Source organism: Littorina saxatilis, linkage group LG7 (assembly GCF_037325665.1).
Source record: "Littorina saxatilis isolate snail1 linkage group LG7, US_GU_Lsax_2.0, whole genome shotgun sequence".
Lineage (NCBI taxonomy): Eukaryota > Metazoa > Mollusca > Gastropoda > Littorinimorpha > Littorinidae > Littorina > Littorina saxatilis.
Genome location: NC_090251.1, coordinates 15,526,271 through 15,554,142, shown reverse-complemented (window position 1 = coordinate 15,554,142; position 27,872 = coordinate 15,526,271). Strand labels below are relative to the sequence as shown.

The 27,872-nt window shown below is 44.4% G+C and overlaps 1 protein-coding gene across 1 annotated transcript in view; it reads right to left on the bottom strand.

Moving 5' to 3' along the window:
- The window catches only part of LOC138970786 (liprin-beta-1-like), a 166,212-nt gene that overhangs the window by 35,716 nt on the left and 102,624 nt on the right, over nt 1–27,872 (bottom strand). Inside the window, 2 exon segments of the mRNA XM_070343320.1 lie at nt 581–689; nt 1,647–1,778. Coding sequence (XP_070199421.1) covers nt 581–689; nt 1,647–1,778 — 241 coding nt within the window.

The following is a 27,872-nucleotide window of genomic DNA, read 5'->3' as shown; positions in this document are numbered from 1 at the left end:
GCATATGGTACCGCTATCTCGCGAAAGCTGCGAAGGCCGATGTTTGAAGTTGGTTTAAGCGTGTTTTATTCATTTTCTTTGATACACGTTTCAAACAATAACAACATTAAGAATGTTAACAAGCAGACTGCTTATGGACTCGTTCTAAAAATGATAATCAATACAAATTCCGATGTTTGAAGTTCTCGCGGTTTTCGAAGCAAAACAAAGAGCATTGTCTCACGAGAGCTGCTCAGATACCAAAAAGGTATTTGGGGGGATGGGGGGATGGGGGGGGGGGGGGGTCTTCTTCTTCTTCTCTTGTCTGTCATGAAGCATTTTATATGTGGTGCAGCAGTTTGGCACCGCTTGGGTCCTGCGCCTCCGCTTTCGGCCATGGAAGTTTATTTATCGGGCGTCCCTCCCCTAGATCGACTGCCTGCCAAGGCTGTTGAGCTCGGTCTTCCCACCGATGAGTAGAACACATTGGGGGGGGGGGGGGGGGGGTCTTAAAAGGGAGGTTCCACTGTACACATTAGTTGAGTGAATAATCTTGTGCTACAATTTGCAGAAGTAGCAAGCGACCGTCCCTGAAACCTACCTCCAGGCTCGGGCATGATGACGGTGCCGTTGCGTATAAGTCGCTGTCTCATCTCTGCCATTTCTGCATCCTTGATGAGCACTTTGGCTTCCAGCTCCGCTATCTGTCTCTGTAACGAAGAATTACTTATATATTTAATACGTTTACTGTATAATAATAATAATAATAATAATGAGGATATTTATAGGGCGCAAATCCTGAAATAGTTCAAAGCGCCCCACTAACCACTCTCATCTGTCTCAATAATCTCTGTCCCTGCTTTTCCCATCCCTCCTTCGTACTCCCCATCTCTCTCTCTCTCTGTCTCTCTCTGTCTCTCTGTCTCTCTCTCTCTTTATATATCTCCCCCTCTCTCTCCCCCCCCCTCTCTCTCTGTTTAAATCCCTCCAAAGATCATTTCCTCTGTCACTGCTGTCACCAAGCCTCTCTCCCCACCTCACCTCACCTCTCTCTGTTTAAATCCCTCCAAAGATCATTTCCTCTGTCACCAAGCCTCTCTTTTTATCACATTCACCTGATCGATCCTGTCTCCACTCTCTCTGTCCCTTCTTTTTTCTCCCCACCCCCCTCCTACTCCCTCTCTCTCTCCGTTCCTCCAACAGTGTTCTCCTCTGCCAGTTGCCTCACACCTCTTCTCTTTTTCCTCTCTCACCTGAGCGATTGTGTCTCTTCTTGCGCTTCTGTCCAATATTGTTCCTTCACCCCTCAATCCTAATTCCCCCCCCCCCCCCCCCCCCCCCGTTTCCTCCATCCGTCCACTCCTCTCTCTGCTCTTTCTCCCCATCCTTCCAACTCTCATTTCCTGTCTCTGCTACAACCTCCCCCCCCCCCCTTCCCCTTTACCCTCTCTTTTCATCTTCTACTTCCATAGGTTAGAACTCTCACTACACTTTTTCTTTTTTTGCACGAGTGGAATTGGAATTTTGCGTGTACCGCCGCTTTTACCCCGTTTTACCCCGCAATTTAGGCAGCTATACGCCAATGCCAACGCCAATTTTGGGATACACATAGTTCCTTATCCCCCTTCGTGTGTGCACGCAAGCCCTCTCTTTTCACCCCCTCTCACCTGAGCGATCCTGCATCGTTCGTCGAGCTCGCGGCGGTCCTTCTCGGTGGAGGCGAGCCTGAGCTTGAGGCTGGAGATCTCGGCCATCAGGTCCAGCTTGTGCGTCTCCAAGGACGTGTGGGTCAGTAGCTCCTGCAACACACAGCGATAGACAGTCGTCAGTTTTTGAGTTTAGGATGTAGGTGGACAGAGAAAGATGTGGAGTGTCAGTGCATGTGTAGTGACCGCTTGGTGAGCAGTGAAAAAAAAGGAAAAAAAAAGGAAAAAAAAGGAAAGAAAAAAAAGAACAGAAAAATGAAGGTGGATTTCCAATGTTAGAGACTGGGCGGGCATTTGTTTGTTTGTTTGTTTATTTGTTGCTTAACGTCCAGCCGACTACGTAGAGCCATATCAGGACGAGGAAGGGGGGGATGAAGGGGGCCACTTGTCAAGCGATTCCTGTTTACAAATGCACTAACCCATTATTTGTGTCCCAGCAGGCTTTAGTAAAACTAAATTAATACCTACTGGAAGATTACCAGTTTCCAGTATGTTAAAATAGGCTTAACCTATCTACTGCTGGACTTACATCAGAACACTAACAGATTAAACTATACATGAATCGCGAGACAAGCGAGAAGAGAAGAGATTTTTGGAAAAAATACAGGTGAATGAGCAAGAAGGCAGAAAAAAGAAAAGAATTCATGAAGAAAAAGAGAGCATGACATGAAAGAGGAACCAAAAATCTACCTAACAGCAAACTAGAAAGCTCCTGCGGTTCCAAAAACAGTAGGGGCCTTTAATTTCATAACCGCAGTGCCCCACTGCGGGACTGGGCGGGCATGCCGTGACGATATAACTTCTGGAGACAGCATGCAGTACCGCCTAGAAAGAAGCCGACGACAATCACAGTTCTTTAATTCCCGTAAACACGCACACACACACACACACACACACACACGTGCGCACGCACAAACACACACACACGCTGTGAACCGAAACTAAAGCCAACACAAGCAATAAACCACACCTGGTTACTCTACACAGGTACGCAGTTACCTTGCTATTTATCTCACTCCAACAATGCTTGTTTCTCTACATAAATAAAAATGAAACATAAGCTTGTCTCTCTACGAAGGTCAAAGACAACGGCAAACATATAAATCACCACAAAACGCAACCCCCAGTATAAGTTTACCTGACTTCAACAACACAGCCCGCCCATGCACATGTCCCAAAATAAACACACACGTAACAGTCCCTCCAAGCAAAAAGGACCCGGCTCCATTGAGCTGTGAGATGAGGATCAGCAGAACAAATCAGACTAAACACTTTCTTCATCACCAGACACTCTCTTCATCGCATCCACTTTGCACGCGGAAGCTCTCCTTGTGTGCGAACAAAAGACGCAGTTTTTCTTCCCAGACAGTAACTGAATATAAGTATCACCGTATCCGACAGACAAAGGATCTAGATGCAACATCTCCGTCTGGCACTCAAGGACAGACACCTCCCCCTTGGCTATATCATCTTCAAATCGTATCAGAGTCAAAAGAAAAGATTCAGCTCTACAGGCGCATCAAACAAAGCAAAATGTCAAAGTCAGCAGAAAAAGAAAAAAAAAAGAGCGAATAAAATACGCACACAACAACACATAAACCGTAAGTCGCTCAGAATAGCTAAGCAGCCGAGCGAAGAGCACTGCTTCGATAAGTATGTACGGCTGAGAAGGAGCCAGTTTGTCGAGAAGAAGGTACTTGCTTGGAATATCTATTATCGAGTGGATGTGAGTGTGAGAGAGAAAGGGAGGGAAAACGGTAGGTGTTTCGTGATGCAGTGGTTCCATCTTTCTCTGCATGGACAGTCTTTGTCCAACAGGCACGAGCTCAAGACAGACTCTTGGGGCAAATCGAAGGCGGCAGGTTGGAAGAAGACTGGGAAAAGTGGCGGGGTGGTGGGGGAGGCGGGGAGTTGAGAAACGCAGAAAGAAGAAGAGATTTAAACAGATTGACAGTAGAAGGGAAAGGTACTGAAAGAGATGGAAGAACAAGACAGAGAGAGAGAGAGAGAGAGAGAGAGAGAGAGAGAGAGAGAGAGAGAGAGAGAGAGAGAGAGAGAGAGAGAGAGAGAGAGAGAGAAAGAGAGAGAGAGAGCCACTACCCCCCCCCCAGACACACACACATACAGAAAAAACCCACTCGTACAGGTATATTATTTTCTACCTGCAAGCCGATTATATTGAGCCCACCTGCTGCCAGCACCGTGCAAATAGGATGAGAGAGAAGGCGAGCGATATTCCACACACTGCTCTAGCACCGTACTGAGGTCAAGTAAGAACACCCCACCCCCTCCCCCTCCTCGTTTATGTCTCCCCCAGTTATGACGGAGGTAAAGCACTGAATATATAACTGCATGGTTGCGCAATCGCAGAATACATGAATAATGCTTTGTGCAAAAAGATACACTCTACAGCTTTCAACCCGATCACGGAGACATCAGATGACCCCATTGATTTTGTATTTCATAGATTGAATGAACGAACAAACAAACAAACAAACAAACGAACGAACGAACGGATGGACGAACGGACGAACGAACGAATGACTTTGTTAAAGACTGGTTCATTGATTCATTCTCCCAGCCCCGACCCCTTAACTGTTATCCTCCAAAATGTTCTCCCAAACAAAAAGAAAACCATCTCGACCGATGCACAGTAACGATATCAATCATGTCAATCAAATGAGTGTACATCTTTTACTTATAGGAAAGGGTCTGATGGTGGGGATGCAAAGACATTTCTGAGAGAAGCAGCCCTGAAAGTGACACTGACTCTTTGAAGGATCTCGATTTCATTCAGCAGATTCCCGACATTTTGGAAAATGCTGTCTGACATTACTTTTCAAGGCATATGGAATTTCGTTTTCCCGTGACTGCGCGTGCAACGTCCAGAGAGATATAGGCTGGATTAATGTGATAACGTCACATGTCTGGATCCTACCCGTCTGTGTCACTCCGCTCCACCATTATTACAGTGTTCTAGATGCACGGACGTGTAGCAAAGACATGTACGCGTACGTGTAGATATTGCGTCACCCGTGACTCACTTTTTTTCTCCAATGTTCCAAATCATACGTTGTTACTGCAGATCTTGGCAAACGCGTGACGTAAAAACTAGATTGTATGACGTTACCCGTACACGTTCCCGTACACGTGCTGAAAAGTGCCGCATCTAGATCTTGCTATTGTCTTGACTGTGAGCCCGACTGAAAAGAAAATATTGTCCAACTGGTGCTTGCGTCTGAGCGTCTGAGAACCCTCGCAAGTTCCACTTGTGCCTGCCGAGGTCAAGGGGTACAATACCCTCCAAGTTCACACCCGTTTGAACCTGTTTTTAGTTGAAAAAGCCCTTCAAAAATCGATTTGCCAGTACCTGTGTTAGGGATTAACATTTAAGGGATCCCCCCCCCCCCCCCCCCCTCTCGGTCTATTCCACCGATCCCTGCTGAAGTATTACACTGTAAAAGTCCCTCAAGTTTTCATTCGTCTGTACCTGTTTTGAGTTGAAAAAGCCCTTCAAAAATTGATTTGCTTGTATCTGTGTGAGAGATTGCAAAAATCGTCTTGTCAGCTAAACCCGTAGGTCAATACTGTGACAGCAAAAGGGAAAATTAGAATGGTAAGAGGGCCTAGGGGGGGGGGAGGGGAGGAAAATCTTGAAGCAGGGGGAAGGGGAGGTGGAGCTGTATCAGACTACAAAAGCCCCTCAAGTTCCATCCATCTGTCTGTGTCTGAGAGTACATGTGAGCGAGTGCAAGACTACGTAGTACTTATTACCGTCTACAGGCTTCCCATTTCCCCCATTCACTCGTTGGGTGTCAGCACCAGCCACAACACACATGACCGGACCCAGACTTTTCACTCAATTGTCACAGACCTCAGCAGCGGAAATATTCTCATTAATGACTTCCATATTATTGTGCGTGTCATCTTGTCACCTGCAGCACGAGGGCAAAGCCCTGACGAGTCTGATTAAAGACTCAAAACAAACGAGAGGACGATTGCATTTCTTTCAGTTTTGTTCAAAATATGTTTGTGTAGTCTTGAGTGTTGCAATCAATATAACCAGCCTTATCCTTAAATACTGAAAGCCCACACGGCATATACTGAAATCGTTTGTTTTTAAACACACACACACACACACACACACACACACACACACACACACACTTCTCATTCATTCACTCATTGAGAGAGAGAGAGAGAGAGAGAGAGAGAGAGAGAGAGAGAGAGAGAGAGAGAGAGAGAGAGAGAGAGAGAGAGAGCTTCTTTCACAACACACACACACACACACACACACACACACACACACACACACACACACACACACACACCCGACATATTAAGTTTTTGAAAATGCCCATAAAAACAACACCCCCAAGAAACAGACTCTTCCATCCAGACAAAAAGGTGGAAATCCCCACACTAGAGATGTTCTAAAAGATTCTCTCAAACCCTCTCTATTGTAAGTGGGCAGGCTGCATGCAAACCCCCAGCATCACAAGGAGTGAACTGTCAGTGTCAGGAACAGTGTTTCTCTCCAAACTACTTCACGTCATGTGTTCAGAGACTTGTCCGGCACTGAGAGTGAGAGCAGAATGACGGAGAACAATACAAGAAGCCAGAAAACGGAAAACACTCTGCAGGCATGAAGAGGGGCGGATGGAAGAGCAGAGAAGAGAAACGGAAGTGTGACGAGGAGAAAAAAACTGAAAGACAGAACGAAGACGAACGAAAGAAGATGAACATGAATACGACAGGAAAAGCTAAATAGATAAACGAACGAATACATTCACAAACGCAAACACATTAAACAAAGAAACAAACAAACAAACAAAGAGGTTGAAAAGAGTGTTTTGGGGGATTGTGCCGGATGTGATAAAAGTGGGATTGTGGAATAAAAACAAGAAAAGAGACAAAAACCTTACAACAACTACTAATCAAACGCAGCCAAGCGCGCGTGAGTGTAAAATACTAAAATCAACGTTGACGACGTACGGTAGATTCAACTCGATGGAGCAACCACACAGAAAAAAGAGAAAACGCAAGAAATAAATTTGGAAAAAGACCAAACTACAAAAAAGATAAGCGAATAAGACGCCACTACGGAAGCGAAAAAAGTAGACGCAGACGGCGAAAGAGGAAAAAGGTGAGAAAGGAAAAAATACACAACAGGTAGTCAGTCAAGTGCTCCCATCCTTCCGCCCCGTCTCTCTCTCTCTTGCTTCACGAGAAGAGCACAGCAGCAGCTGCAGACTTCTGCACGCTGCACACTCAGTGAGTGCAAACACACACACACACACACACACACACACACACACACACACACACACAGATGTACCTGTCAGCCACACGATCTAAGTCAGTAAGTGTTCCCACCCCTGACAGTACCCTGCGGGTGACAGACCTAAGCCCCATCGCCAACAACAACAACCTGTGCTCGACTCTTTGCAAACCAACGAGTTCATGTTACGGCCGTAACAGCAAGAGGCCACCGTACAGCTTCAATAGATACATGTACTAGTTACCTACCCCCCCAAAAGACCAATCTGCAAGCGAAAGGTTACTGACGAAACTGTATGGCTTCCAGGGAAGGGTACGGCTTTGATACAATGGCAAACGTCTGCGCAACGAACGAGTGAAAATAGGAGCTATAGGTTACAATTGCTGAGAATTTGAGAACCGCAGATCACCTCTGGCATTGGAGGGGGCGAAAACGGCGCCCAGCAAAGCAAAGCGTGTTAAAGATACATAACTTCTCGTGTAAGCGATTATGTTCACCGCATCACACCTGCATCTTATTCCATTGCTGGGAAATTCGGATCACATCCTCTCAGTGGAAAGCTAGAAGCAACATAGTCGCGCTACGCAGGTGTCAGTGCGTTTAGGTGTAATCAGCCCACTGCGCTTATAGTAGAATGACTGGCGTCTTTACTTGCCATTGTGGTGACACGGGTTAAGACATGGATACTGTCTCTGAGTCTGCACTTCACGTTGACTCGTGTCCGTCCAAGCCCGGATTCGAACCCTTGACCCGCGGATCGCAAGTCCAGTGCTCTGCCAACTGAGCTACCCGGGCTACCCGGGCCCCGACGTTTTTGCTGAATTTATTTTACATGCCGACACTGGTGTCAATCACAAAATAAATTCAAGAAATTAAACAAGACTCCCATTGTGCACAGAAACCAGCCAGGGTGCGTAGTGTTTACATGTATCTAAACAAAAGGAGAATCTATCATAAAGAAACAGCTGTAATATATAAATAAACCATAAAGAAAAGGAGAATCTATCATAAAGAAACAGCTTTAATATATAAATTTGTTTGTTTGTTTGTTTGCTTAACGCCCAGCCGACCACGAAGGGCCATATCAGGGCGGTGCTGCTTTGACATTTAACGTGCGCCACACACAAGACAGAAGTTGCAGCACAGGCTTCATGTCTCACCCAGTCACATTATTCTGACACCGGACCAACCAGTCCCAGCACTAACCCCATAATGCCAGACGCCAGGCGGAGCAGCCACTAGATTGCCAATTTTAAAGTCTTAGGTATGACCCGGCCGGGGTTCGAACCCACGACCTCCCGATCACGGGGCGGACGCCTTACCACTAGGCCAACCGTGCCGGTTTTAATATATAAATAAACCATAAACAAAAGGCAGAAAAAAAGAATGGAAAATACTGTACATCATTATACCGAAATGCATTCCAAGAATATCCTGTTCCACACAGATTCGTTTTGTACACACTTTCGATGATAATCGGTTCAATTCATGATAAAGCCTGGTCCAAGGAACAAACACACGAGGCACGGTCACTAACCTTAGTAAAACCAGGGACCTATTCTAATATAGGTCTATGGTAAAATTAACATCCATGAGAAGCAAGTGTGAATGCTTCCGTCATAGTCTGCATTCAATGAAGCACAATGACATTCATCCCCTTGCGCAACACATGTTGGGATCATATATATACATGAGGAAATCATGCGCCGAAACACATGAATGTGTAATGCAAACGTTTCACAAGAAAAAAAGGCTTTCCGTAAGCAGAACAACGCCAGAAGTTGCAGCAAATGTCAAACTTCAGAAGGGTAAGGACCGTCATCTGTGCAACAGACTATACCGAATTCCACGAACCTGAGGACAATTTGTAAAAACAACGTAAACTGGCCACAGGGGAAAGTATTGACACAAGCAGGCAAGGCGAGAGTGTTTTGCGCGGTTTACATGATTGTATACCAACAAATCAGACAGAACAGATTTCGGAAACAAAGGGAAACAAGCGCTCTAAATATCGACAACAGTAAGTCAGAGTTACGCGGAACCACTCTCCTAGCACCTGAGAGAACAAACATTGAGTCGAACAAACGACTTTCACCCCCAAAAGATTAAAAGTCAGACAGACAAGACAGATTTAATGAAAGAACGTTAAACAGAGTTCACACGTACTGCAAAACCTGCTTACACCGTAAGGTTCGGGGGAATTGCAAAATATTGCGACCAGATGATAGATTTTCAATTACAAAAAAAGAGTTATAAAGCCAGATAATACCTAAAATAACGTCAACGACGATGACAATGCTGATGTTCACTGAGTAGCTTCAAACACAAGCTCAACAGATTCAGTACTGCTCCACACACTTACAAACAGCAAACATTCCACACACACACACACATACACACACACACACACACACACATGTTGCTTCTTTTTCTGCTTTCTCGAGACGCTAAATCACACACACACACACACACACACACACACACACACACACACACACACACACACACACACACACACACACACACACACAAACCATACAGCTGTTCCAACTGCAAAACTGCCTTTGTGTATTCTGTCCGGAATGGTCTCCTGGGCCCTCGAGTGGAGAGGGAAAACCCCTGTTATGAATTCCAACAACATATGCGTCTTCCGGTAGAGGTAAAAAGCACACAAAAAGCAACACAGGGCAGAAATGATGACCAATCTGGTTCCCCTTCCAGAGAAAAACAACAAAATACTGCTGATGCTGCAAATTCTTTGCGAAGGGCCAACGGTCTGTTTATGGCACTTGGCCACGTACACTCTTGTAAGGTATTTGGGACTTCAAGGCCGACAAAGGCTCAAAGCCATACCTTGCCACTAAAGAAACCTGTCATAAAACGAAAGGCATGCAGGTGAACGTTCGTACACAAAGACTTTCGTTTGGTTGTGAGTAAAATACATGCCCACGCTGAGACGGGAAAGCTTGCCAGGGAGTGATTGTTGTACGTTTTCATGAGAATATCGGTGACGCAAGTGCGTACTTGGAAAAGAACGATGACGTACTTTCCGACACGGGAATGGACGGTTATATAGGGAAGCGGGCGGGACGAAATGGAGGGGCAAACATCATTTATTTTAAGAGAGAGAGAGAGAGAGAGAGAGAGAGAGAGAGAGAGAGAGAGGAGGGGGGGTAGAGAGGGGGATAGAGAGTGAGAGAGACAGGGAGAGAGACAGGGAGAGAGACAGGGAGAGAGACAGACAGGCAGACAGACAGGCAGGCAGACAGACAGACAAACAGACAGACAGTGAGACAGAGCACCTACACGTACCATTACAACGAGAAATACCAGAAGATTCTATGAGGTGTTTCTTATCTCAAGCACCCATACTAAACAAACCAGCGGGTCAACGTATCGTATGTTCAGCCAAAAATATGCCAAAGATCTTTGGAAAAAGAATTAACAACGGCCTCCCAAGTGTAGAACTGGTTACATCTTTAACCCATAAAACTGCCGACAAAGGAATAACAGTCACTTCGCACCTTGAATGAAGTTGTTTTCAAGGCAAAACATGTCTCCCCCGGGGTGATAGAGCAAGTCTTCAAACCGCAGATAATAGAAAAAAGCGTCCAGAGAGCGCCCTTGGGTCTTCTGGACAAGTCTTTACAACACAGCTGTAAAACAGAAGCTACAGAAAAAAGCGCATGCAAATGTCCCAGTGCCACCCCCACAATCTCGACAAAGAAACACCAAGTCCATGGTGTATTTCTACTCTGAACAGCTGTAAAGCAAGCATTGTGTCCAATTCCATTCTTTACTACTACAGTCTTTGCAATGACATACGCTCCATTCTTTTGTATTCAGTACTTTGCTACCAGCACCTATCGACCCAAGCATGGATCTAGACAAAGTTTCGCCAATGTGCCATTAAAATGTGAATACATGTTTTCTCCGGTATTTAAATTAATCAACAAAACAAAATCTAGGTTTTAGACTTTTCTATTCAACTAAAAACAAAATCATTTAGTCACATTTTCTTTTCTTTCTCTCGCTCTGTGATTTTTACAATATTATCTGAATGAACAAATTACATTATTACGCACGCACGCACCAAACATACTCTCCCCCCCCCCCCCTCCCTTCCGGCCACCCACACGCATCCCCATCAAAGGATGCAACACAAAAACAACTATTTTTTTCTTATCGTGAAGACAGGTGGGCTCTTCCATCTATTCGACGAACACCTTGCGAACTGCCAGTCGATATTACACCTACCAGCCAAACCAGCCAAGGAGGGGCAGACAGGTACATTTACACAGACCAGTGAGCTGTGAATGTTGGTACCACGCACGCTTACTGGCTCACATCTTGCTCTTTTTGCTTGTATGACCTTTGAACAGTGGGCTCTGTTGACTGTCAAGATTACAATACGCACCGCTATTCTTCTTTCGAGAGCCACCGCACCTAGCTCAAATCACACGGACACGCAAACATCCCCACCCCACCCCCACCCCCAAAAATCGTATCTTTTGGAATTACAACATAGAATACTGCATACAATACGCTGCTTCAGCAGTTTCATAACACTTCTTCCACGGTTTGCTGCGGTGAGATGGAATTTTGTTGATGAATTAATTTCCGTAAAAGCGGAACCAGTGCCGTTCAGGTATTTTATTTCTTTAAAATATAACGATGTGTTGTTTATTTTTGGTATGTGACCAAGTGAAGGGAGTGGCTAATCCCATGCAACAGCCTGGTCAGATCTGAGACGGAGAGTCGTTTTCACGAGGCTGAGTGGGCCTTGAAGGACTGGCATTCTGGCTTTGTAGTTGTACTTACTTTTACTGTAATGACTTCAACTCCCGACAGTCCAGAACAGATACAACTTCTGTTGCAATTTTCGAGTTATCTGGCGGGGACAAAATTCCTTCAGGTGAACTAGGAATTACTTGATCATGTACTTGTCATCATTCCAGGGGGGTACACGCATCAACTGGACCTCCCAGACAAACGCAGCAGACTGACATCCACAGACCAGTGAGCTGCAACTCAGTATCTCGCACAGACTTAAAGCCACAGTGCTTCCCGTGTAAACGGTTCGATTCACCATCACATTGGAAAGACCTCCTCTCCACTTGAACACAGACCAAAAGTCAACAACCTGGGTGCTTTTCATGCAGAGAGGGATTTCAATCGAATAAAATCAATCAAATTAACTTTATTATTTCAAGCATGAGAAATCGCAGTGGTTGTGCATAAAACAGACGAGACACTAAAACATAATTCTGCATGAAGAAACTTCTTTGCGGACACTAGTAGCAAACGGTGAAATTGATTTATCAAATAATTCTAACTCTGCACAGGAATCACTCAAAATGTTGATTTGGTTTCTCTTGGTACGTGTCAAGGGGATGTCAACTAGTTTCATGTGCAAATCTAAAAACAGATAGACTGCTGAGGCCAAAAAAAAAATAGTCTGTTTACGGTAACCCGACCGACCCTATTTTTTTCGCGCGACCCTAGACTTTTTTTTTGGCATTTGGGGGGAAAAAAAAAGCAAAATAATGTAAAAATATGGTTTTTGGGGGGAAAAAAAAAATCCCCACCTACCACCTATTTTTTGGGCCTATGTTACCGTAAACAGACCTTTTTTTTTGGCCTAATGTTCCCACATTCAGAATCAAAAAAACAAGAATGTAATTGTAACGTTTTGTTTTGTCAATAACAAACGTTCCTATCACCCACCATTCTTGTTTTGTCAATAACAAACGTTCCTATCACCCACCATTCTTGTTTTTTGATTCATGTCATGTAACAGCCTGGGCAGATCTGAGATGATAAGGCCAAAAAAAAAAAATAGGTGTGGTTACGGTAACATAGCCAAAAAAAATAGGGTAGGAAGGTAGGCAATCTCTTTTTTTTTTTTTTAACTTTTTTTTCTAAAGTGTACAAATTAAACCTATTTGACAGGGAAATAAGTGTGCGACTCGAGCGCTTTCGCTTTCATTGCGTTTTCTGCACTCGTTTTCTTGTTTTTTGTGGGTTTTTTTTGACAAATGTAATAAAAAGTTATAGGGTCGGCCCCTAAAAATAGGGTAGGTCGGGTTACCGTAACCACACCTATTTTTTTTTTAGGCCTAAGCCGGACTGTTTTGAGGGGAAGGCCTGTGACTGTTACCTGCACTCTCTGGCTTTCCCATTGCCCGGTCCACTAAAAGAGAACCCCGCCGAGTCAGCCCTGTGTTCAGCTGTTGACATTGCACCTGCCAGACAAATAAGTCGCACCAACGGTGGTACCGACATCCAAGGGGAAGAGAAGAGAACGAAAAGTACTTATGTACCACACGCTGTGACTCATGAACAGCCGTAGCCTGCTGTTTTGGTGCTGCAAAACGCATTCGCTTTCACACTAAGCATCTACCCCTTTTGTGCTTGGAGAATGAAAAACGAATGCGTAAAACTAGAGGAAGACTGCCAAAAGACAGACTAAGGATGATGAGATGGGCAGACAGAGGAAAAACAAACAACAACCAAACAGAATAAAACCAAAGCAAAAGAAGGACAACCAGACAAATGGAAATACGCGTAGAGGGAGACAGGCAGATTGAACTTTAGAATACAGAATACAGAATACAGTATTTATTGAGCCAAGTGACATTAAAAAACATTTAAAGCACAAGGAATTTAGCGTAGTGTTGGTAAAATCACGCACACACACACCCACACACACACTGACACACACACACACACGCCCACACATACAGTGACATACACACCAACACACACACGCCCACACTACAGCAGTCACGATCACACCATCACACGCAGGGCAGACATGAGGTAAAACAAATGACAATCATCTACTAAAAGAAAATGTACAAAGAGTGGTCTAAGATGCTGGTGGAAGGGTCTACACAGAATACAATTTTATAATCTAATGCATAGTTAGAACTAGCCCATCCCCTCCACCCACCCACTCATGAATAACTAAAATAATGCAGCTAAAAAAAAAAATAAAAAAAAAAAATAAATAAATAAATAAAACGAAAATAATGGCGCAGACAGAATGGTTCTCAAACAGGCCCAGACACAGAATGGTTCTCAAACAGGCACAGACACAGAATGGTTCTCAAACAGGCCCAGACACAGAATGGTTCTCAAACAGGCCCAGACACAGAATGGTTCTCAAACAGACCCAGACACAGAATGGTTCTCAAACAGGCCCAGACACAGAATGGTTCTCAAACAGGCCCAGACACAGAATGGTTCTCAAACAGGCCCAGACACAGAATGGTTCTCAAACAGGCCCAGACACAGAATGGTTCTCAAACAGGCCCAGACACAGAATGGTTCTCAAACAGGCGCAGACACAGAATGGTTCTCAAACACTCCAACATTCGCCGTTTCAATGTAATCCCTCGACAATCACGCAACATGTTGGTGCCACGTATCAATACAATTCCAAAGTTCACACCCAAGCTCCAAATGTATGTATTCAACATTACCGCTCTGAATGAGTTTCAGGAAGTTTCACAATAATTGCTCCTTCCGGATTCCCGCAGACAAACCCACCAAGCCAGAAATACAAGGTCTCCCATTTTCGCCAGTACTGGCAGTTTTTGTGGCCGTTTTGGTGACTTGATTGATGAATAAATAATCAAGCGCAGTCTGGACAGATTACACTGATCAGGGACCTATATTAATATATGCACTGATGGAATGCTGAGTGTAACATCCGAGGATCTACTGAACGACAGTTCCGACGTTTATCTTCTATTCCAAACGAAGACCAGGTTAATCCGACGTCCAACATAACTCGACACGATATTTTTCACAAGCAAGATATCTTGTGGGATCAAGTCCGCAAAATTAGGCTTCAAGGGTACCGATACCGATTAAGGCTAGGTATGATGAGCTTTGAGTCAAGAGGGAAAGGGACAATTTCCTGTCCGTTCGTTAGTGTGAGTCATCCATCCGTCTTAATTTGAGTTATAACTAATAATGTACAGAAAGAAAGGCCTTACATCTCAAAGGCCATCCTGAACTCAGGTAAACAAGAAGGGCAAAGCCCATACGACTCACATGCTTGACCTTGACAGCAATGACATCATACACTAAGAACTGCTTTACACATTTTTCCTACCAAAATACATGTGACCTTGACCCAAGGTCAAGGTCATCCAAGGTCATGCAACACAAAGCTGTTAATTCAAGACATAGGAAGTACAATGGTGCTTATTGGCTCTTTCTACCATGAGATATGGTCACTTTTAGTGGTTCACTACCTTATTTTGGTCACATTTCATAAGGGTCAAAGTGACCTTGACCATGATCATATGTGACCAAATGTGTCTCATGATGAAAGCATAACATGTGCCCCACATAATTTTTAAGTTTGAAACAGTTATCTTCCATAGTTCAGAGTCAAGGTCACTTCAAAATATGTATACAATCCAACTTTGAAGAGCTCCTGTGACCTTGACCTTGAAGCAAGGTAAACCAAACTGGTATCAAAAGATGGGGCTTACTTTGCCCTATATATCATATATAGGTGAGGTATTGAATCTCAAAAACTTCAGAGAAAATGGGAAAAATGGGAAAAATAGCTGTTTTTTAGGCAACATTTATGGCCCCTGCGACCTTGACCTTGAAGCAAGGTCAAGATGCTATGTATGTTTTTTGGGGCCTTGTCATCATACACCATCTTGCCAAATTTGGTACTGATAGACTGAATAGTGTCCAAGAAATATCCAACGTTAAAGTTTTCCGGACGTCCGGACGTCCGGACGGACGGACGGACGGACGACTCGGGTGAGTACATAGACTCACTTTTGCTTCGCATGTGAGTCAAAAATGAGTTACTTCCCTTCGGGTCTCATTCTATCCCTGACAGGATGCCTTGGTTTTCCTTGTCTGGCGAGGAAATCGATTTTTTTTTTTTATAACATATTTAGATCTTTTCGTAATGTGTTATGGATATAAGCAGATTCGCGATCGTCGGTAATGATTTTTCATGGTGTTGTGTAATTTTAAATTACAAAGGAATTGATATGTAAGACAGTTTCAAGCGAGCTATTTTTCGCGGCTGTATTTACTGTGCAAACAACTCTAAATATGGCTAAAGTGTCACGTGATAATCAACCGTTTGGTTTTGGCGCTCGTTGGAGCAGACGATTTTTTTCTGTAACCAGTTGACAGTGATGCAACCATATATTACGGTCTCCTTCCGGCAGCAGTCCCACAATTTCGACTTGTTTTGACCTTAGAACGATGTCTTTATCATAACTGTGAAGAACAGAACGGAGATCACTGTCGAAGTCGGCCAATCTGCAATCATTTTCGTCTCGCGAACACTGCTCGCGAACAACATATGGGAGATAACTCTGTATTCTTGTTTTGATAGATTCGCGTAGGACTTTAGCGTCCGGTCAGAGAGACAACTGGTGATAGCCGTGGAGCGATGATTATCAGAACGCTCAAAAGCAACATTAGAAACGAGAAAAAAAGGTCAAAAACGAAGAAATAAGGTTTGCCAATTACAAAATAAGACGAAGTTCAGAAGGTTTCTCAGATTTTCTGATGTCAGAGAAGAATGGAAATTGATTTACACAAGAGGAATGTAGCTTACAGCTTCAAAATCAATTTCATGTGTCGAATTTCCACATCCAACATAAACACATAAATCTAAACATAGACCCCTGGCCCCATACATCTGGAACAAGCCATGACGTAAGTGCTGGTACTGAAGTGGGTCAGAGGCAACACAGCGAGTCAGAGCGATAACACCATTAGACGCTGTGCAAAGCGTGACGCACGTGCTCTATCGCTCACTGTGAGCAACATGCACATCAAACAGACCCCCAGGGCGCCACGGGGAGAGCGCTTGTGATAAGTTTTGAGCTGGCACCTAGATAACACGAATCAAATTATATAAAAGGCGTAGAAAGCTCGGTAATAAGCTGTAGTGCACACACATATGAGAGAGCGAGGGAAACAGGAAACAGAAAGAGAGACAGGCAGAGTAAAGTCTTAGTGATAGCAAAGAGTGTATCCCTTATAGGGATACACTCTTTGGTGATAGCAGTTAAGTCTTTCTACAGACTGAAACTGGTCCAGATTGAAAAGCCGTGCAAATAAGTATTCTGCTCTCTACTTCCACGACAAACACTGACTCCACTTCAAAACAAAAATACTGGAACTGGCGTCCAATATGTGTATGGAAATAACAATCTTTCCCATAATATTTCAAACGTTCGGCAAACCCATTCCTTACCCCAAATGTCCCTTCACCCATCCCCTCTTCTCTCTCTCTCCACCCAACCCCTCCTCTCTCTCTCTCTCCCTCTCTCTCTCTCCCTCTCTCTCTCTCTCTCCCTCTCTCTCTCCCTCTCCCTCTCTCTCCCTCTCTCTCCCTCTCTCTCTCCCTCTCCATCTCTCTCTCTCTCTCCCTCTCTCTCTCTCTCCCTCTCTCTCTCCCTCTCCCTCTCTCTCTCTCTCTCCCTCCCTCTCTCTCCCTCTCTCTCTCTCTCTCTCTCCCTCCCTCTCTCTCTCTCTCCCTCTCTCTCTCTCTCCCTCTCTCTCTCTCTCTCTTTCTCTCTCTCTCTCTCTCCCCCTCTCCCTCCCTCTCCCTCACTTCGTATGCTTAACTTCACTGTAACCACACCAATTTGCACCTTATTTTCTAAGTTCGACCTCTCCATCTTTTCCACCATTAGTCCTGAGAGGAAAACAGCGTAACTAACAACCCTTGAGACAACAAGGCGCAGAGGACAAGACACACAACAAATGTTCAGAGCATCGCTCAAGCATTCCAACACATCCGCCAAGGATGCTGGGTTTTTTTCCTGATGGGGAGTGGATGCCACCATGGTCTGAATGTTGTACGATCTCACCTGGTGCCCCCCCGACTATATATAAGGAAGGCATTCTCCTCTTTCGAGCACCTCTAATTTCCTTATCCAATTCAATAAACTAAATGAGGGAGAGCAAAAGGTTTGACACTTGAACGGATGTTGAGAAGACAAATGAGAAGCATTGATATTTTGTAGGCTCATTCGCCGTGTGGGAATGAAAAAAGACTTATTCATAAGTAGATTCTTAACGTGCTTGATTAAGCAAGCGCCATTGAAAGCGCGGTCCCTTGTTTTACGCCACATAAAGGCGTATTCCTACTCTGACGGATCTGCGTCAAACAATTAAACGTTATTATTCAATGTTTTGTAAACTAAGCCTACCAAAGAATGTTCCTTTGCAGAATCCTCTCTAAGCACCTCCTGAATCTCGTGAATGCATAAGATTTGAGAATGGTACACTACTGAAATACCCTTCAGTGCCTAGGCTACACGCGATTGGCTTCAGTTCACGTGAATAAAATTATGCATATGCAATATTGGCATGGTAAATAAAAAATAAATTAAAAAAACACGTCACATATATAAAAGTGTACCCGTAAACAGTGAAACACAAACAACTATGTATTTATTGGAATTCGCTCCGCGTTACAAATGTTCTTTACAGGAAAGCACCGGAAGAAGAAGAAGGGAAAGTTTGTTTGTTTGTTTGTTTATTTGTTGCTTAACGTCCAGCCGACTACGCAGAGCCATATCAGGACGAGAAAGGGGGGGATGAAGGGGGCCACTTGTCAAGCGATTCCTGTTTACAAATGCACTAACCCATTACTTGTGTCCCAGCAGGCTTTAGTAAAACTAAATTAATACCTACTGGAAGATTACCAGTTTCCAGTATGTTAAAATAGGCTTAACCTATCTACTGCTGGACTTACATCAGAACACTAACAGATTAAACTATACATGAATCGCGAGACAAGCAGCAAGAGAAGAGATTTTTAGAAAAAATACAGGTGAATGAGCAAGAAGGCAGAAAAAAGAAAAGAATTCATGAAGAAAAAGAGAGCATGACAGGAAAGAGGAACCAAAAATCTACCTAACAGCAAACTAGAAAGCTCCTGCGGTTCCAAAAACAGGAGGGGCTTTTAATTTCATAACCGCAGTGCCCCACTGCGGGAAGAAGGGAAAGTACTCCGCCCGTACAGACAGAAAACGAATCAACAATTTGTATGGGGAATTGTGGTAGAGGGAAGGTATGCTGCTGTGAAAACTAAATTCCGACCTGCCGACCGTGTCGCAAGCAGTGATAAACAAACAAGTCAGAATTAACTGGAATTCGCTCCGGTCGTTACAGATAAAGATCCAGAAGAAGAGGAAGGAAAAGCACTCCGCCTGTACCAATAAAACGAATCAATCCTTTGTTTTTGGAGTTGCGGTAGGTACGCAGGTAGTTGGCTCAATGACGCCAGAGGGAGATAGAAACAGAAAGAAAAAAGCCTGGTTGTAACCTCTTGGGAGGCATGCTCAGAGAAAGCGGCTAAGACAAGTGGGGATGCGGCAAGGAGCTGACAAGAACACCTTGCATTGTTGAGCTACGAGCTCAAAGACTCCTGGCTCCCTGACTTGTGTGAACAGCTGCTGGCTTACAACTGGAGAACAACACTCACGACACCCCCCACCCTTCACACACTCACCTTTTCTTCATTTACCTTTCCGCCTACGCACATCACATGTGATGACGTGGTGATGCCTTCTGTCAGGTAAAACCAGGTCAAAGACACACGTATGAGGGGCAGGTGAAATAAACGGGTGAAATCCAGGTGGACTTAGTGCAGAGAAGCAATCAGATCTAGATCTACCAGCTGCCATGAGGTTAAATCTACAAATACCCGACGAAAAGAGCGAGGCAGAACAAAAGAAAAAGGGGGTCCCATCGTGGGAGCATTAAGATGCAATTCTGTTCAGATTGTGTCCTCAAAGACATGAACCACAAAATCAAATCCCAACACTCAAAAGCCCATTTACAAATGTGAAAGAAAATGTGGTCATTTCTTTTCAAAGATACAAAAACAAAAAAACAAAAAACAAAAAATCAGGTAGCTTGGCCAAAAAAGGGTAACGTCCCATTCAGACTAACACCATCGAACACCAATCAGGACTCGCTTTGAAGTACAAGCAACGAAGGGGATTGACGTTCTCGCGGATCAAGAAGACGGATATCTGGATTCTGCTGTTGGTATGATATATGCTCATTGTGTCGAAGACCCCAAAAAGATCCTTTCTTTGAAGAACATTAAACGGCAAAAATACCTGAGTGTGATGTTAATGACCTGGCTGGCATTTAGCACACGACACAAAACCTGACATATCAAATTAACCCATCACAAGAGGCCTTTCAAACTCTTTTATTTCCTGCCACTATCTTGAGTGTAACTCTTTAAGATTGCAAATTTCGCGCGAGGACCAGCGCTGCATTTTCTTCAGGTACCTAGCGTTTCACTCAGGATGCAAAAGGCCACGAAAATGGGAACACCTGCACAGGGCAAGCACGTGGCAACCGGAAGGAATCTTTTAATCAGCTACCCCATTCCTGTAAACTCCAGATCCGCCCTCACCGAAACAAGCCACATGGTGGTCTGGAAGCCAGAGGTGTGGTACCTTGATAGGGGTCAAGACTAAGGACTGAATGACTCTTTGCCTCTTGCAGAAGGATATATATAACTTTATCGATTATCACGCCGGGTATTATACTGGTTATTATCACAGTCATCTTTCGTGACTTGTTTGTTTGTTTGTTTGTTTGTTTGCTTAACGCCCAGCCGATCACGAAGGGACATATCAGGGCGGTGCTGCTTTGACATATAACGTGCGCCACACACAAGACAGAAGTCGCAGCACAGGCTTCATGTCTCACCCAGTCACATTATTCTGACACCGGACCAACCAGTCCTAGCACTAACCCCATAATGCCAGACGCCAGGCGGAGCAGCCACCAGATTGCCAATTTTAAAGTCTTAGGAATGACCCGGCCGGGGTTCGAACCCAAGACCTCACGATCACGGGGCGGACGCCTTACCACTAGGCCAACCGTGCCGGTATCTTTCGTGAACAAAAAGAAATAATTTGTCAACTTTATGACAAAAGCTCCGATTTGACGAATTCAGCCATTCCGATCCTGATTCAGCTATGGACAAAAACACGAAAAGCAGGCGGGGGGGGGGGGGGGGGGGGGGGGGGGGGATGGGGGAGAGAGCGGAATAAGGGGGAGAATTTTCGTAGAAGGAGTAAAAGGGGAATATAAAATGTGCCTGACTGCTCGCTGTCAGTAATCGATCACCATCACACGGTAGCGCGAGTCCTACTGATGAGACTTTTCACGAGGACATCGACATCAAACGCCCTGCTTTATCTGCTGACACTGACGTACTATTCAGAGCAGAGATATGATTGCTTGCCAAGTCTGCCTCCGAACATTTCGAAGACCAAGCTTCAGAAATGCTAGTGTCTCCTCAAGATGACTTGTTTTTATCTTATGATTGCCTTGAAATCTCATCGTAAGCAATGCATTTACCCCAAAAAATCAAGTATTTACTGAATGTAAAACCAAGGAGCGCTTACATGAAACAATGCCATTTTTCCACCAGAAAGTCCTTGAGCAAACTAAAATGTAAACAACAATAAGAAAACATTCAGATCTCATCAACCAAATAAGCAGCTCAAAACGAAGACTGCACTTCAGATATAACCGATTTACAAATCACGATCAAGGGAACAGAAAATTGAATACGATTATCAGATCAGTGTGCACTTCTATCGTCGTTTAATGGGCAGATTGATACATTTAACCACTGCAGAAGAATATAAAAAGTTTAAAGCAGATAACATCGGAGTAAACGGCTAATGCAGGTAAAGATCTTCTGCCAGAAAGAGCAACCGCCACCATCTGTTAGAGATATGCTGACCCCTCCTCAACCTCCATCTCACCTCAATTTCTGTCATCAACCTGTCCATCCCATCATCACCTTGACATGTTAACCAGAAGTGGTGTAAACAGGTGACTGTTAAGGACACTGAATGCAACAGTGATTATGAACTATTACATATTCAGTGTAGACCCTTCTACCTGCCTAGAGAGACCTCTTGTGTGACAGTAATAGGACTATATACCCACCCTAAATCAAACGCCAAGAGGGTGAACAGGGACATCACAGTGAAGGTGGAGAACATACAGGCTGAAAAGCCAGACAGTGTAATCATTATCTGTGGTGACTTTAACCAGTGTAAGTTAAAGGTCCCAAGGTTTTACCAGCAGGTGACTGTGGCAACAAGGAAAGAAAAGACACTTGATCTCTTGTACACAAACGTCAAAGACTCCTACATCTCAGTGGGGAAACCCCCAGTGGGAAAGTCAGACCATAAGTCTGTCTTGCTCCTCCCCAAACATAAGCAAAAACTGAAGTCTGAGCCTGTGCAAAAGAAAACTGTGAACGTGTGGAATGAGGAGAGTGTGGAGAGACTGAAGGGGTGTTTTGATTGTACACTGTGGGATGTTTTTGAGGATGATGATATTGACAAGATGACTGATGTTGTTAGCAGTTACATCAATTTTTGCACTGATATATGTGTAGAAGAGAAAACTATCACTGTCTATCCAAACCAAAAGCCATGGGTGACAAAAGAGTTTAAAGAGGCACTTAAGGAAAAACATGATGGGCCTGAGGGGAAAAGAAACTTGAGGAAAGTGTCAGAAAAGTGCAGAAAGAGATACAAAGAGAAAGTAGAAAGCAAACTGGCACAGGGGGATGCAAAGGGGATGTGGGAGGGTGTAAGGGAGATAACTGGTACAAAAAAGAAAAAAGCCACAACCATCTCTCAGGGTGGTGATCCAGTCAGTCTTGCTAATGAACTGAATGGTTTCTATGCAAGATTTGACAAGCCTGACAGTCAGATGCAGGAGGTATTTGAAGAGCTAGAGAGAGTCCAGCCTGATGATGGGTTGAGGGTTAGTGAGGAAGAGGTGAGGGCTGTTTTCTCCAAACTGAAGCCAAACAAAGCACAGGGACCAGATAACATTCACCCTAGGCTACTCAAGACATGTGCTGAACAACTAGCTGGTGTTTTTCAAGCAATTTTCAACATGAGCCTTCTGGCAGGCAAAATCCCCTCTCTGTGGAAAACCTCCAAAATTATCCCAGTCCCCAAAAAAGCAATCTGCAAAGAAAACAATGACTACAGGCCTATAGCATTGACACCAGTGGTGATGAAATGTCTTGAGAAGCTGGTGCTGAAGCGTCTCTTGCAGGAAACTGAGGATCAGATGGATCCGCTACAGTTTGCCTACAGAGCACGCAGAGGCACAGACGACGCTACCATTCTGATCGCTCACAGCATCCTTGAACATCTAGAGAAGCCCAACACCTCAGCTAGAGTGTTATATGTGGATTTTAGTTCCGCGTTTAATACAGTCAAGCCTAGCCTCATGTATGACAAGCTGAACGCTCTGTCAGTCAGTCCGCAGATCATCAAGTGGATTATCGACTTCCTGGTGGGTCGATCTCAGTACGTGGCAGTAGACGGGGTCATCTCAGACAGCCTCGAGATCAGTACAGGGAGTCCACAAGGCTGCTGTTTGTCTCCGACAATCTTCACCCTGTACACCAACGACTGTAGAGCCACCAATGGCAAACTTTCGAAGTTTGCTGATGACTCAGCTCTGGTAGGCCTGATACAGAATGATGATGACACAGTGTACAAACAGGAGGTGGACAAACTAGTAGAGTGGTGTGACCAGAACAGCCTAGACCTCAATGTGGGCAAAACAAAAGAGATGATCACAGACTTTAGGAGAGGGGAAAAGGAAACAGAGCCACTAGTGATAGGGGGGAAAGAGGTAGAACAAGTACAAGAGTACAAATACTTGGGCTGCATCATCAGTTCAGATCTCTCGTGGTCAAAACACATAGCCAAGGTAGTTAGCAAGTGCAATTCAAGACTGTACTTTCTGAGGAAACTCAAGCAGTTCAAGGTCTGCCCTGAAATACTGGCAATGTTCTACAGAGCCAGCATTGAAAGTGTTTTGACCTTCAACCTCATGGTATGGTACTATGGGGCTACTGTAGAGGACAAGAGCCATCTGGCAAGAGTGATCAGACAGGCAGAAAAGGTGGTTGGGGTTCAGTTCCCAAGCTTGGATGAACTGGTGCATAAGAGAACAGCCACAAAAGCACGAAAGGTCGTTGAAGATGAATCGCACCCCCTGCATGATCAGTTTGCACTCATGCCATCTAGGCGTAGATACAGAGCTGCAAAGTGTAGAACCTCTCGCATGCGGAAGTCGTTTATTCCATCCGCCATCTCAGTTCTCAATGATACCACTTAGTGCATGCATGTGAAACTGAAAAATGTACAATGGAGTTTTCCTCAGAGCTAGCTAGGAATGCATTGTACTCTAATGTTGTCATGTTATTGCTGTGTTTTTTATCTTCATGTTTTAAAATTATCTCCACAACTTATAAAGTATACTTTTACACTAGAATTATGTTTAAACAAATCAAGTATGTATGTTTAATATTATTCTTATGAAGTTTTTTTACAACTATTTAGAATAGAACAGTTTGTTTTGAATGTCAATCACTGGGAGCAGTCAGAAGAGTAAGAATTCTGTTTTGTTCTCACTATCATTTGCTTATGAAGATCATGATGTTGTTCCATTGCTTAGTCAGTCCTAGAAATAATGTCCTAGACTGTTATCAGTATTTTTGCCCTCTTTCATTACGATGCTATGGTATTTCTGTGGGTCTCCACATGTGTTTGTTTATAAGGCGGAAGTGACCTCCCCTTGTACACAATAGGCCCTCAGATGAAGCCTACGGACAGACTAGAATAGAACATGCACATAACACAGAAGGTCTGCACAGCACACTCACACACAGCAATACAGCACACCGTCTTGTACCTCCTTCTGCCCTGCCGAAGTCGGGGTATCCTTTTTAATCCACCGAACATTAATATCCACAGCCATGTGTGTCTCCTGCCTCCGAACACACACGCCACAGAGCTCGACTCGATGTGCGCAGTTTCGTATAAAAATTATTTTCCAAATTTCCCCACTGTGTTTTATAAAATAATCATATTATGAAAGCACATACATTCTTATCTTAGTTATTATGTATTCATTGTTAGCAAACATCGGCATTATTCATGTTTTACTTTAAACGCAATCATTGTTATTTATAGATCACAGGCACTTGATGTAAGTAGGTCACACACGTGTAAATGTTGTGCCCAGTCCTTGTTTTTGTTTCTGTTATTATTTTAGTTAGCAGGTCTAGTTGAGCACGTATTAAGTATCATGTACCCACTACTAGTCATTGTGCATTTTAGTTAATGGACTGATGATGTCATTTGTATGGAGTCGACGCACGTGCGAGGATATGTATGTGTGGAGGGGGGGGGGGGGGGGGGCGCGGGAGATGGAAGCTTGCTGTATGTTATGTAATGTATATATTGTGTGTGATACGTGGAAATGTGATACTATTTATTTGCATGTATGATACAGGTACAAATGTGATAATTGTAGGCTTATACTAGTGATTACTGTGTGTGATACATGAAATGTGATATGAATGCTGTTTTTATATGTTATACTCTTATTTTCTCCCAAGCGCAAGACAAATTCTTCTATGAAAATTGAAGCCAATAAAATTTGAGTTGAGTTGAGTTGAGTTGAGTTGACTTTTCCCCCATCTCGAGTGACGCGTGCACAACAAACACCTGTCATCGCCCTGCACCGTCACGGACGGGTCAACAACAAACAAGCTCACTGTCCACAAGCACAGGTACAATTGGCGCCCAGGTGCAAACGTTCGCCAGGTCCAGGTGTGTGTGTGTGTGTGTGCTTGAGTGTGTGTGCTTGATCGAGTGAGTGAGTGTGTGTGTGTGTGTGTGTATGTGTGTGTGTGTGTGTGTGTGTGTGTGTGTGTGTGTGTGTGTGTGTGTGTGTGTGTGTGCTTGAGTTTGTGAATGTTCCCGTGTGGGTGTGTGTGTGTGTGTGTGTGTGTGTGTGTGTGTGTGTGTGTGTATATATGTGTGTGTGTGCGTGTGTGCGCTCGTAAACACTTATGAAACTACATGTATGTACACAGGGAAGTAAACCAGAAGTGAACCTTCCAGAGAATTAAACATGTCCGTCAGTCAGTCTGCCTGTTTGTCTGCCTGCCTGTCTGTCTTTCGCTATTGCTGACGAGAAAGTTAACATGAAACATAAAACCAGACAGGGACAAAGAAAATGGCCATTAGAAGCACGCTTACCACCCACTCAGAAGCACACTTATAAAAAAATAAAAGGTGCACACGGGCGAGAATCAAAAACAAAGCCAAATTTATTTTAAGAGCTGCTGAAAACATCAGGGCAAAAAAGACAACAGGATGCACAAACGTCAACAATGTCTGCGCACGCAATCCGTTTATTTCTGTTGCGCCGGCTCAGGCTGGCAGAGACCAAATTATAAGCGCTCTTCGGTAGGAATACCGAGACAGCACATAGTCATAGATCAGCAAATCACCTCAGAATAGGTTCATTTTCGAGAGGATTTATCTTCGTTTTTCATGTCTCAACTCTCAACCCAACTCCCCCCCCCCCCCCCCCCCCCCCCCCCCACCCCCATCCTTTGCTGTTCGAAGAATAGTTGTCTCGCGATTGGAGTTACCTTGGTGATCAGATCTCTTCCATTCTTTACCCACTACCCCCCCCCCCCCCCCCCATTTCAAAATAATAATGTGCTTATACACTAGAAAGAGGTTACGCTTGCAACGAAATGCGAAAATAAAGATTCGTGGTTCTAGTCTGAGACAGAGGTAATCGTTAATCTGTTATACGCTTTCAACTTATGTACAAATGTGCAACGTATGTATACGCAGTAACTGCAATCATGCGAAACGCGATTAGTGAATGAAGCAACTATCTCAGACTCGAAACATGAATCTTCGTTGTTGCTTTGCATTTGGTAAATAAACTGTTTGACTTGACTTGACTTGTAGTTCGTTTCTTCGTTGCAACCGCAACTCCACAAAAAGTTCTCTGCAGGTTAGTCTGACATGCAGAATAAAGGTTCCATAAATATCAGGACTGATTACTTTCATGCACCTGGGATCCTGTTCAATGACAAAAGAAATGAAATCCAAAAGAATCACGTGAAACAGAATGATGACGAAGGTGTTTGAAAATCAAGTACACAGAGGTGAAAAAAGACCGGCCTTGTCTGAAAAAGGATTTTGCACAATTCTTCTCCCTCCCTCCCTCCCTCCCTCCTCCCTCCCTCCCTCCCTCCCTCCCTCCCTCCCTCCCTCCCTCCCTCCCTCCCTCCCTCCCTCCCTCCCTCCCTCCCTCCCTCCCTCCCTCCCTCCCTCCCTCCCTCCCTCCCTCCCTCCCTCCCTCCCTCCCTCCCTCCCTCCCTCCCTCCCTCCCTCCTCCCTCCCTCCTCCCTCCTCCCTCCTCCCTCCTCCTCTCTCTCCCTCCTCTCTCTCTCTCTCTCTCTCTCTCTCTCTCTCTCTCTCTCTCTCTCTCTCTCTCTCTCTCTCTCTCTCTCTCTCTCTCTCTCTCTCTCTCTCTCTCTCTCTCTCTCTCTCTCTTTTTCTTGATTTTATGTTCATTTTAAAAGTGTCTAAAAATAAGAACGAATAGAATGCAAGGTCTTTAAACCTCAAATGTCAAAAAATTAATCAGTCACTGTCACTGACTCGGTCTGTTATATCTCTCCACACACACACAGACACGCGTGAGCGCGCGCACACACACACACGCGCGCGCACACACACACACACACACACACACACACACACACACACACACACACCCCACACACAGACAATTTCTTACCATAAGCTCCTGAATCTTGGTCTCCCACATGGAGAGGTACAATCCAGTGCTGGCGGGGCGACATGACCCGTTAACACGTCCGTTGGGCGTGTAATTCATTGTGATGCTCACACAAATATCAGTAATAATAATCCAACTCACTTAGTCGGCATGTATTCACAAAGATCTGTTCAGTACCCTCCGAGTCAAAGACGATGAAA